An 11,112-nucleotide genomic window follows, 5' to 3' on the forward strand; every position below is an offset into this window, starting at 1 on the left:
TTTGGATTACTTTGTCACCATGGAATGAATGAATATTGTGTATATCAATTCCCTTCATGATTTTTTTTGAAATTTTGGTCTCTGATACATAGAGTAAACAGAGTTACTTGAAACTTAATACATTGCCATCCTATCTAAGCCTTCCAGCAATATACATGTCGTTGAAAAATAGTTGCCTTTGGATTCTGTTAGCATGTGGACACCATTTCCTTATGTTGTCACACACAAGCAGCTATCCAATTGTCTTCATAGCGTGTATTGGGATGTCAAACTTGACCGACCAAGGGTGCTTTTGGTGTGATAGCATCACCAAACCTGCTGCCATTTGTAAGAAAAAAATTGTGTCATGATTATGTTCTCTGTTTTTATGACTTCATCAACTCATGCACTCAACCACTGAACTTTGACTATGGTTTTTGAAATTAACATTAATCTAAGCATATAGTTAAGATGGGGAGTTAAACTAATTGTGCATAAACAACGAAAACCAGCCGTTTCTACTTAGTTCCCTATAAATGTGTTTACCCCTGATTTCAGTGAGACTTGAGGACTTCTATAAAAACATTATAACATTGTTTAGTATTAACTCTTCATCATCATGGCTAACAGAGGTGAGAACATCTTAGTTCACAATTTGAAAGAACACGTTGGTTTGCGTGTTCGTCCCAGCAATGTTCAGCGTTTTATAACCACTTAACATATGCTTTTTCTCTTTCAATTTTTTAATTGTACATGTTATCTTTAGCTCTTTCAGTGGTTGCACCTAAGATGACCGCAATTTCGAATATCAAGTGTGGGAAGATTGAGTTGGCGGTGACTGCTAGGATCATTCACTTATGGAGTGTACCTGATCGAGGTAATGCTGCAGAGGAAGGTAGTCTTCACATGCTGCTTCTGGATGAAAAGGTGCTTTTAGTTTCTAAACCATACCTTTAACTGCATAATTTCAGTCACTATGATGTAATTAATTGTTTAGTGTTAGGTTAATCAGATCTAGAGAATGGAAGTATTATTTCTCCTACCATTAATAACGATTGATATAAACAGGATGTGAATGATTTTGAATTTTGTTATTGTCAATCATGTTTTTGAGCCTGAATAAAAGATGTACAGAGTAGTTACTACTGATTATTGTTTACTATAATGTAAAGTCTGTTTGTGATTGACCATGATAATTGAATTGGTTGTGATATGTTCTGTTTACACTTATATGCTAGATTGACATAACTGTAGATTATTCAAACATAGCATGTTAGATTCACATTTTAACAATAGTGCTTAAATTTTACAACATATTATATAGTGTGTGAAGACTCATGGTATTTAGTTAAAACCTTATAAACCATTGCTGGGAGCAGGAGCTACCACTACTAGATTTATGTTTTAACGATTCTTAATATAAATTTACTATGTTGGTTGTGGAAATTTGTTGTCGTCTTATATAGTGTGGGAAGATTCATGCTAGCATAAGGAAGAACCTTATAAGCCAGTTCAAGGAGGATCTAGAGGAGGGTTCAACCTATGTTTTTGAGCAGTTTATGGTTGGATCTAATGATCATGCTTATAAGAGTACTAATCACAAGTATAAGCTTAATTTCATGGGATGTACAAAGGTCTGGAGGGTCTCATCTGGCACCATCCCTAAAGCCCATTTCAGCTTTGTACCCTTCTTGGAGATTCAGTCTGCTACCAGAGAGGACAGGTTGCTTGGTAAACAAACAATTTAACTTTCATGTCAGAAGCATGTGTATATCTTGAATTGCTGACTATGCATAAATGTATTGTTGGGCAATGTAGATGTCATTGGACATGTAGTTGAGAAGGACTCAATCAAAGAAACAGAGAAGAATGGCAAAAAGAGTAAAGTCATGGACATCACCCTCGAAGATTTGGAGTACGCTAAGTTGTTTGGACAGAATTAGTACATTATTTAGTATAGTTATTTGATCTGTAAAAGAGTCACTAATGAGAACACAATGAATGTCCATTCAGGAGTAATAGAGTGCACTGTACCTTATGGGCTAACTATGCAGAAAGGATGCAACAGTTTCTGGACACACATGATTCAGCACAGCCTGTCATCATGATACTTCAACTATGCAAGCTGAAAAAGTTTTTTGGTGCGTTTTTGTTTATGCATTGTATGGAAGGAAGGAGGGGAGTGATATTATGTCAATGTAGTTTTAATCATTGAAGCCTATGTTAGGTAGCTGACCATTTGATTGTCTTCATTAGGTGCTATGGGAGTGTCTAATGCGTTTTATGGTACTAAGTTGTTGTTGAATGCTGATTTACCGGATGTTGAAGAATATAAAAAGAAGTATTAATTGAATTACCCTTTCATATGGAAAGTGAATAACATTTTCATCCTTTTGCAGGTTGAATGAAACTGATGTTGCATTAACACAAGTTGTCAGTCAAATGACTGCTCCGACCTTGCTAACTCTAGCTCAAGATTTGTTGCAGACACAAAGAATGACAATTGAAGATCTCATAGAAGCCAATGAGGTTACATTTTGTTTAGATAACACTATATGCTTCCAGTTTTGTCGTAGCTTATTAAAGGGATAATTCCGCAGGTTTTAACTAATACCTATGTAATGATGATTCTTTAGAAATGTGCTGGGTCTGTGCTTGCAAGAACATGTGAAATTGAAACTGACCTTGGATGGTTCTATCAAGCATGCACCAAATGTGCATCAAGGGTGACCGTTGCTGGGGGGAACATGTATTGTGATAAATGCCGGATGCCCAGAACAGCTGTTCCTAGGCAAGTAACCATCGCTGGTTGTTAGTTACGTTGTATGTGTGGATCATTCATATAATTTGATTTCCGCGAGTTCTTTCAATGTTATTTCAGGTTCAAAGTTCACGTACAAGTGATAGATAATACTGGGTCGACAACATTTATTTTGTTTGATAGAGTTGCGTCACAAGTCTTAGGTCGAACTGTCCAAGAATTGCTGGATGGACATGCCAATGTATGAACTATTTCCATCATGTCCTCTACCTAATAATATGAGATAGTCGATATCTGAAATTAGGAACACAGAAAAATATATGCTAATACTTATATTCTTATGCGTGTAGAGAAATGATGTGGCTCCCTATCCATCTGAACTTAACACATTTGTCGACAAACGAGCTTTGTTTAAGGTGGAAGTGAGTGATGCAAATTTGTTTCGCAATTGGAGAAGCTTCACTGTCAAGAAATTAACCTTCGATGAAGAGATCATCAACAATTTCTTAACACTGCATGGTCTGACTGTAAGTTGACAAGATGATGATTACTATATATATATCAACAAAATTTAACTACTTATTATTGCCATTTCGAAAAATGTCATTTCAGTTGGCTAATGATGGAGGCGAATCAATGGGCGTTGGTGCTGCGGCTGAGATTGCTGATGACACTCCTACGGTAGATATACATATATATACACACACACACACACATTTACAAGTTTTCTACTTGAAGACTATTTTTTTATATAAGTGAATTTTTATTACCGACATGTATGTAACTAAAATTGGAATGGAAAATATAACATGTAATTATCATGTACTTTTTAGGATGTGATTGAAGGTGCTGATTCAAACATCAAAGACGATGCTAATGAAACATCTGATACTCCAACAAGCAAATCACTGGGAAAAAGGACTGTCGAAGATATTGAGAGTCTCGACTCCATGACATTCGAGCTGGGCGAAGCATCTGCCACGAAAGAGGCAAAGATGATTTGTATGCAGTCAGAAAATGCAAAGTAAACTGATCATTTCAGACTAGTTATCAGTGTGTGTCTTAGGGACATCTCCGTCTTTTTTATATGTTTTATTCGGTTGTGTGTTGGTTGTGAATGTGTATTGTCATGTATAATGAACTATGAAGTTACTTTCGTATTGTCTTCCCCGTATCAATGAACGTGTATGTTGTGAATAAATGTCATGGTAGTGCTATGCACTCCAGATGTGGACCAGTTCTTAATGAAATTGTGAGATTGTCTCTTTTATGTTATGAGTGAATGAATGAACTTTCAACCTGTTATTATGTCTTATTTAACAAGTTTTCTATTAGACATATCCTTCAACATCTCTCTCCCTTGACATCATAGTATACATTGTATTCTCTAATATAAATGGCTGTTTTAAACCCAATGTTAAATGAATTTCTAATCGGTTTTATAGGTTTCTCACCCCCTATAACTTTAAAAAAAATTCTGTGTGACATACATATATGTCAAATTCTATTGGGGACCTAAATGTGGTTTATTTATTCAGTAGCGGTTATAAAATCTTTTTGGTGGAAAAGGGAGGGAAGACATTTCTCTAAAATGCAATTGTGTAAAATAAAAAAGATAACAAAAGTCTTAAGGTTGGCATGAATATTCCACATACACACTTAGTTGGGTAGATTGAGATATACAGCTCATGATGCAAAGTCTTCAGTTGTGTTTGCCAATAAATTAGATGTCATAGTTAGTGCACACCAATCAAGGCATTTTATATAGCTAATAGAAGAGCTTAGGCGGCTGTTAATTTTGACATTTTGAATGGATTTGGTAAGGCAAAACCCATAAGTCTATGCAGTCAGAATTTAATGGAATGTGATGGTTATAATATTTATGAAGGGTACTCACCTCCACCAAATAACGTAGCACATACATAGTAGGCATGTTTATAGTATATATACACTCATGGTTATAGCATTTTTTCCATCTTATAGCAAGTAGAATGTAATGTTAAAAGGGATTAATAAACACATACTATGAAAAGGAAATCCAAAAGATCTCGGGCAGAGACGGATACCCCCCATAACAACGATCCTCATCGTTGTTCTCTTGGAGTTGCTAGAGTTCCCTTATCTAACATTTCTAACAGTAAGTCCGGTTCGCTTTTCTGTTCATATTTAATTTTGTATTTTAGGGAAACGTTGACACAGATGCAACCAAATTCTATTGCAGTAGATGGTTCATCTTCATTGAAAAAACGACCTTCAACTCACACTCCCACCACAACAATTCAGAACAAGAACCTGTTAGATGGACGCCACACTTCTTCTATTGAACTGTCTGGGAGAAGCCCATTGTCTGACGTTACCAAAGGTAAACAACTTTCTATCTAACTGGAATGTTATTCCACCTGAAGGTCGCACATTAAGTTGTTTTATGATGTTATGTAGTTGTTCATATTATGATCACAATATTTATAATCTGTGTCTGATTACAAAACATTTCTCAGGTGTTCCGACACAGGCAAACAGAGGAGAGCATGACTGTAACTCACGTAAGCAGGATGGTGGTTTGGGGCCAGGAAAATACACCCTAAAAAATGGGACACTCATCACTCATTCTCACAGAAAACGTCATGTGCTTGAGAACACTAATGTAGTTCCTATTGAAATAAATGCAATATACTTTGAAGGTACTGCTGCAGAATTGAACTAAAATCATTATGAGTTTTTTATGTTAGCTTTAAAACACAATTTTTCTTAATAGGTGTCGAGTCAGACGTTAGCTTACATCATAGGTCAGTGGCAGCAAGCACTCAAGATCCATATATGTATTGTAATAGAGGTATGTTTTTATTTAATTATTAATTTGTATTATTGGATTCAATTGTAAAATTTATAAGTTGTGTTGTTACAAGTTCAATAGTATTATAGTTGGATATAAAAGGTTCATATGTTCAACGTATATAGGTAATGAGAACGTTTCAGCCGCAGACATGATGTGCGAAGATAATCTTGAAGATTCCGATGTCCCCTTGAATTCAGGTAAGATTACGTTTATTACTATCATCATTCTATAAGTTTTCAACCTTATTAACATAAAGTTCTATTGATCGTTTGTTGTAACTATCGAAATGTTGAATCCCCCGTATGATGTGTAAAATACATTATGTTGTCGTAATTTTCATTTGTCAAAACTTATACCTCTAAATGAATGCGATCAACTTTCTTATTGCGTTAATATACTTTATATAGATGTCGAAACTGAAGATGAGACAGAGATGTGCGAGGAAGTACTGTCTGGTATAATTTCTTTAATTAAAAATATTTATAATTACTGGCTTATTTAAACTATAAACAAATGTATATCATCGAAATGAGTTATTATTTACAGGAATTGATGACAACGAATATCTAGATGTTGGAGAGCCGTCTTATGTATGTGAAAAGTGTGGTGCGATGATGTGGTATGAGGAGCGGACTGTCAAGCATTGTAGGCCAAGGGTCCCGAAGTTTAGTCTATGTTGCTTAAATGGCAGGGTTGTTATACCTCCGTATCCCAGACTTCCTCAGCCATTGTACAATCTATATCATAAACATGACAAGATAGGGAAATTCTTCCTCGAGAATATCCGCTCATTTAATAGCATGTTTGCATTCACTTCAATGGGTGGGAAGGTTATAAATACGATGAATAATGGCAATGCACCTCCGATTTTTGTAATGAATGGTGAAAATTATCATCAAATTGGAAGTCTTCTGCCTCTAAGTGGTAATCAACCTAAATTCGCACAACTTTACATATATGATACTGACAATGAGGTAGCGAACAGAATGTCAGCTGTGAGGTTAGTTGATCCTAATTTCAATTGTAGAAGTGGCAATATATTAATATACATTAAGTGTGTATGCAATATTTAATTTGGTCACCATCAGCAACTATTAAAAGTGATATAATATGTAGTTCATTCATGATGCAGCATGGCTGAAGGAAATCTTGATTTGAAGTCAAGAGTCATTGAAACTATAAGGAGCACACTCGATGATTACAATCCATATGTTCAAACATATCGAACCATTCGAGACAAAATTGTGGAAGGTCCGGAGCAGCCAGAAGTTAGACTCCGAATTCTTGGGAAGAGAGGTCGTGATGGTAGGCGGTATAATCTTCCAACCGCTTCAGAAGTTGCAGCATTAATTGTGGGTGATTTTGATGCCGCAGACTTTGAAAGGGATTTAGTTGTTGAGACTCAATCTGGATTGCTGAAACGGATATCAGTGTTTGAACCAGCGTATTTGCCTTTGCAGTATCCTCTTCTTTTCCCACGCGGAGAAGATGGTTTTAGAAAAGATATTTTATTCAATGAGGAACATGATCCGAATTCTACAAAAAGGGAATTCATTTCACAAAAGGAGTGGGTCGCTTATAGAATTCAGCAACGATGTATGGATCAATCTACCATACTGTTTGCCAAGAGGTTGCTTCAACAATGTTTGGTTGATACTTTTAGCACAATAGAGTCTTCACGCCTTCTATATATTAGGCTAAACCAAAAAGAACTCAGAGCATCGATGTACAAAGGATTGTCTGAGGCTGTTCTAAGGGGGGACACCGATCCAACTACATCTGGGAAGCGAATTGTCGTGCCCTCCTCATTCGTGGGTGGTGCGAGATACATGATACAAAATTATCAAGATGCTATGGCAATATGCGCTTGGGCAGGGTATCCAAATTTATTTATTACTTTCACCTGCAACCACAAATGGCGAGAATTGGTTGACTTTTTAAAGAGGTTTAACCTCAAGCCAGAAGATAGACCAGACTTGGTGACTCGATTGTTCAAGATTAAACTTAATGATTTAATCAAATACATAAAGAAAGGCGATGTATTTGGGAAGGTAAAATCGGGTAAGCACAATTTTAATCATATTTTATAAGTTATTTAAACAAATCATTTTCACAATTATCTATACAAAATTGGTTGATGTGTCATCCTGTCATGTGAATTATATATTGGCAAAATCCATCAATAACATTTTCCATTTTATATGCAGTTATATACACTATTGAGTTTCAGAAACGCGGTCTTCCACATGCACACATATTGGTATTTCTCCAACCAGGCCACCGGTACAACAATGCAAATGAGCTTGATAAAATAATATCTGCTGAGATTCCGGATAAAACCAAAGAGCCTAGGTTATTTGATATTGTATGTTCCCTTATGATTCATGGGCCATGTGGGCCGCAAAATGAGCAATCACCATGCATGAACAATGGTAAGTGTACAAAACACTTTCCTAAAAAATTTGTTGACCAGACAATTATTGATGATGAAGGGTATCCTGTTTATAAAAGGAGAGACAATGGTGTGTACATTGAAAAGGGAAAATCATTTGTAGACAACAGGTATGTCGTACCGTATAACAGAACTCTGTTGTTGAGGTATAATGCCCATATAAATGTTGAATGGTGTAATCAAACAAGGTCTATAAAGTATCTTTTCAAATATGTGAACAAGGGCCATGACCGCGTGACTGTAACTTTTTATAGTGGCCAAGATCAGAGGAATCATGCTGGCTGTGTTGACGAGATAAAGTTGTATTATGATTGCAGATATTTATCTGCGTGTGAGGCTGCATGGCGGATTTTTTCATTTGATATTAACTACAGAGATCCATCAGTCGAGCGACTTACTTTGCATCTCGAGAATGAACAAAGTGTAATATACGGTGACGATGATGACTTAGAAGAGGTTATTAATAACCCTATAATTCATCGAACAAAGTTTCTTGGATGGATGGATGCGAATAGGCAATATCCGGAGGCAAGGAATTTGACGTACAGCCAGTTCCCAGCGAAGTTTGTCTGGAAAGCAAGAAAACATATATGGACACCAAGGAAACGAGGATTCTCAGTTGGAAGAATTAATTTTGTCCCTCCTGGGTGTGGTGAGATGTTTTACTTGAGGACTCTGTTGAATTATGTGAAAGGTCCTACTTCTTTTGAGGACATAAAAACGGTTGATGGTGTAGTTAAGGACACGTTTAAGGAAGCTTGCTATGCACGGGGATTGCTTGAAGATGACAAAGAATTCATAGATGGAATTGTTGAAGCAAGTCATTGGGGAACAAGCACATTTCTGCGTCATCTTTTTGTAACTTTATTGGTGTCCAAGCAGATATCTAGGCCGGATTTCGTTTGGAATAGCACTTGGGAGTATTTGAGTGATGACATATTACACCGCCAGAGAAGAATTCTGCAGTTTGAAGGTACCTTTTTTGCTGTTATGTGTTTATATATTAACCTGTTCTTATAGAAGTATATTATAACAACAACCATACATTGTGTCAAACTTGCAGATTTGGTCCTAAATGCCGAGCAATTGAAGACATATACCTTGGCTGAGATTGAGATATTATTGCAGGGTCATGGAAGTAGTTTGGAAGAATTCCCTGAGATGCCTGCCCCTGATCGTGCATTAGCTCCAGAGATGAATAACAGGTTGATTCATGATGAGCTAAATTATGACATGCATCTTTTGGCTGAAGAACATCGTAAATTGATGTCAACAATGACAGCTGAGCAGAGACGAATATATGATACCATATTGGAAAGGGTACATGCAAACAAACCAGGCCTGTTTTTTTTATATGGTTATGGAGGGACCGGAAAGACCTATATATGGAGATCATTGGCATCTGCGTTAAGATCAAAAGGTGAGATTGTCATTGCTGTTGCTTCAAGTGGTATAGCTGCATTACTTATTCCCGGAGGAAGAACTGCACACTCAAGGTTTCATATACCGTTGACAATACATGAGGCTTCATCATGCAACATAACTCCAGACAGTGATTTGGCAGCTTTGATAGCGAAAGCTAAGTTAATCATTTGGGACGAAGCACCCATGTTGCACAAACATTGTTTTGAGTCTCTTGATCGTGCCTTCCGAGACGTTCTTCAGCCTTACAACAGTGGACGCCTGGACATCCCTTTCGGTGGAAAGGTAGTCGTATTGGGTGGAGATTTTCGCCAGATTCTTCCGGTTGTACCTAAAGGAACGAGGCAAGATATTATCCGTGCTACTATAAACTCTTCGTATCTTTGGGATCATTGTGAAGTACTTACATTGACTAGAAACATGCGGCTACTGTCCAGCAGTTCCTCATCAAATGCGGAGGAAATAAGGGCATTCTCGGAATGGCTTTTAGGAATTGGCGATGGAAGCATAGGTGAGAGTAATGATGCTGATATATTGTTACATATGCCAAAAGATTTACTTATTCCAAGTAGTGGGGACCCAATTGCAGCGATTGTAAACCACACATACCCCGACCTTTTGAATAGTATCAATGATCCATCTTTCTTCAAAGACAGGGCGATACTGGCTCCGAAAAATTCCATTGTCGATTCAATCAATGCGTATGTTTTGGATCTCATTCCTGGTGAGGAGAAAACTTATTTGAGTTGTGACTCTACAGGTAATGCCAATCACACTGTCAGTGGTCCAGACGACATCTATACTCCAGAATTTCTAAACACAATTACTGCTTCTGGGCTACCATCTCACAAGTTACGTTTGAAAGTAGGTGTGCCTGTCATGTTGTTGAGGAACATTGACCAGAATTTAGGTTTATGCAATGGAACAAGATTGATCATCACTAAAATGGGGACATATGTTCTAGAGGCAGAAGTCATTTCAGGAGCTACTGCCGGACAAAAGGTTTTTATTCCTCGGTTGTCGTTGACTCCATCGGATACGAAAATCCCTTTTAATTTTCAACGAAGACAGTTTCCGTTGGCTCTTTCGTTTGCCATGACCATCAACAAAAGTCAGGGTCAGTCACTAAATCATGTCGGGATTTATCTTCCACAACCTGTGTTTTCTCATGGTCAGCTTTATGTTGCTATGTCTCGAGTAACTTCCAGGAAAGGACTGAAAATATTGATGGTGTCCGATGACGGGGAGGATATTGATACAACATCTAATGTAGTTTACAAAGAAGTGTTTCAGAATGTTCGATAATTTATTTTATTATTTACTGTAAGCTCCTATCGTGGTTGAAGTTTCTTTCATCTAATCAGTTTCTTATGTTTCATGTAATCATTACATACTCTATTTCAAGTATTTTTATGTAATTGGTTTCTTATGTCTATTCCTTATCAACATACATCCAACTACTGGAGATGAAATGTGTTCGTTTTTGTCCCGTGCGATAGCACGGGTGAGCGAACTAGTTACATATAACTATGCTATGTTAAAATCCATCTTTTTTGTGGATATTTTGAGTTATTTTTTATTTTTTTTAAAAGGTTATATTTCAACTCGAAACCTCAACTCGTTAAAAAAAAATTTAACCAAATTTTCTTTGCTCCCAATTTT

General features: G+C 36.7%; 1 protein-coding gene across 1 annotated transcript; it reads left to right on the forward strand.

Moving 5' to 3' along the window:
- Window positions 1–598: 598 nt before the first annotated feature.
- LOC146957029 (uncharacterized) lies at window positions 599–10,755 on the forward strand. The gene is made up of 21 exons (XM_085749995.1): window positions 599–650; window positions 746–906; window positions 1,446–1,710; window positions 1,798–1,894; window positions 1,993–2,120; window positions 2,236–2,320; window positions 2,379–2,508; window positions 2,616–2,770; window positions 2,861–2,981; window positions 3,091–3,267; window positions 3,353–3,421; window positions 3,574–3,764; window positions 4,924–5,102; window positions 5,239–5,421; window positions 5,496–5,573; window positions 5,699–5,773; window positions 5,984–6,031; window positions 6,123–6,576; window positions 6,709–7,637; window positions 7,784–9,001; window positions 9,092–10,755. Exons 1-21 carry the CDS (start codon window positions 599–601, stop codon window positions 10,753–10,755), a joined length of 6,459 nt encoding a protein of 2,152 aa, XP_085606121.1.
- Window positions 10,756–11,112: the final 357 nt, after the last annotated feature.

Source organism: Medicago sativa, chromosome 1, assembly GCF_051527215.1.
Source record: "Medicago sativa cultivar Bolivia chromosome 1, Bolivia_mono, whole genome shotgun sequence".
Lineage (NCBI taxonomy): Eukaryota > Viridiplantae > Streptophyta > Magnoliopsida > Fabales > Fabaceae > Medicago > Medicago sativa.

Coding starts and splice junctions, on each gene's coding strand:
- LOC146957029 (XM_085749995.1), top strand. CDS start 599: ATGGCTAACAGAGGTGAGAACATCTTAGTTCACAATTTGAAAGAACAC. Junction 1,711..1,797: donor CAGAGAGGACAGGTTGCTTG/GTAAACAAACAA, acceptor TGGGCAATGTAG/ATGTCATTGGACATGTAGTT. Junction 5,422..5,495: donor AAATGCAATATACTTTGAAG/GTACTGCTGCAG, acceptor TTTTCTTAATAG/GTGTCGAGTCAGACGTTAGC.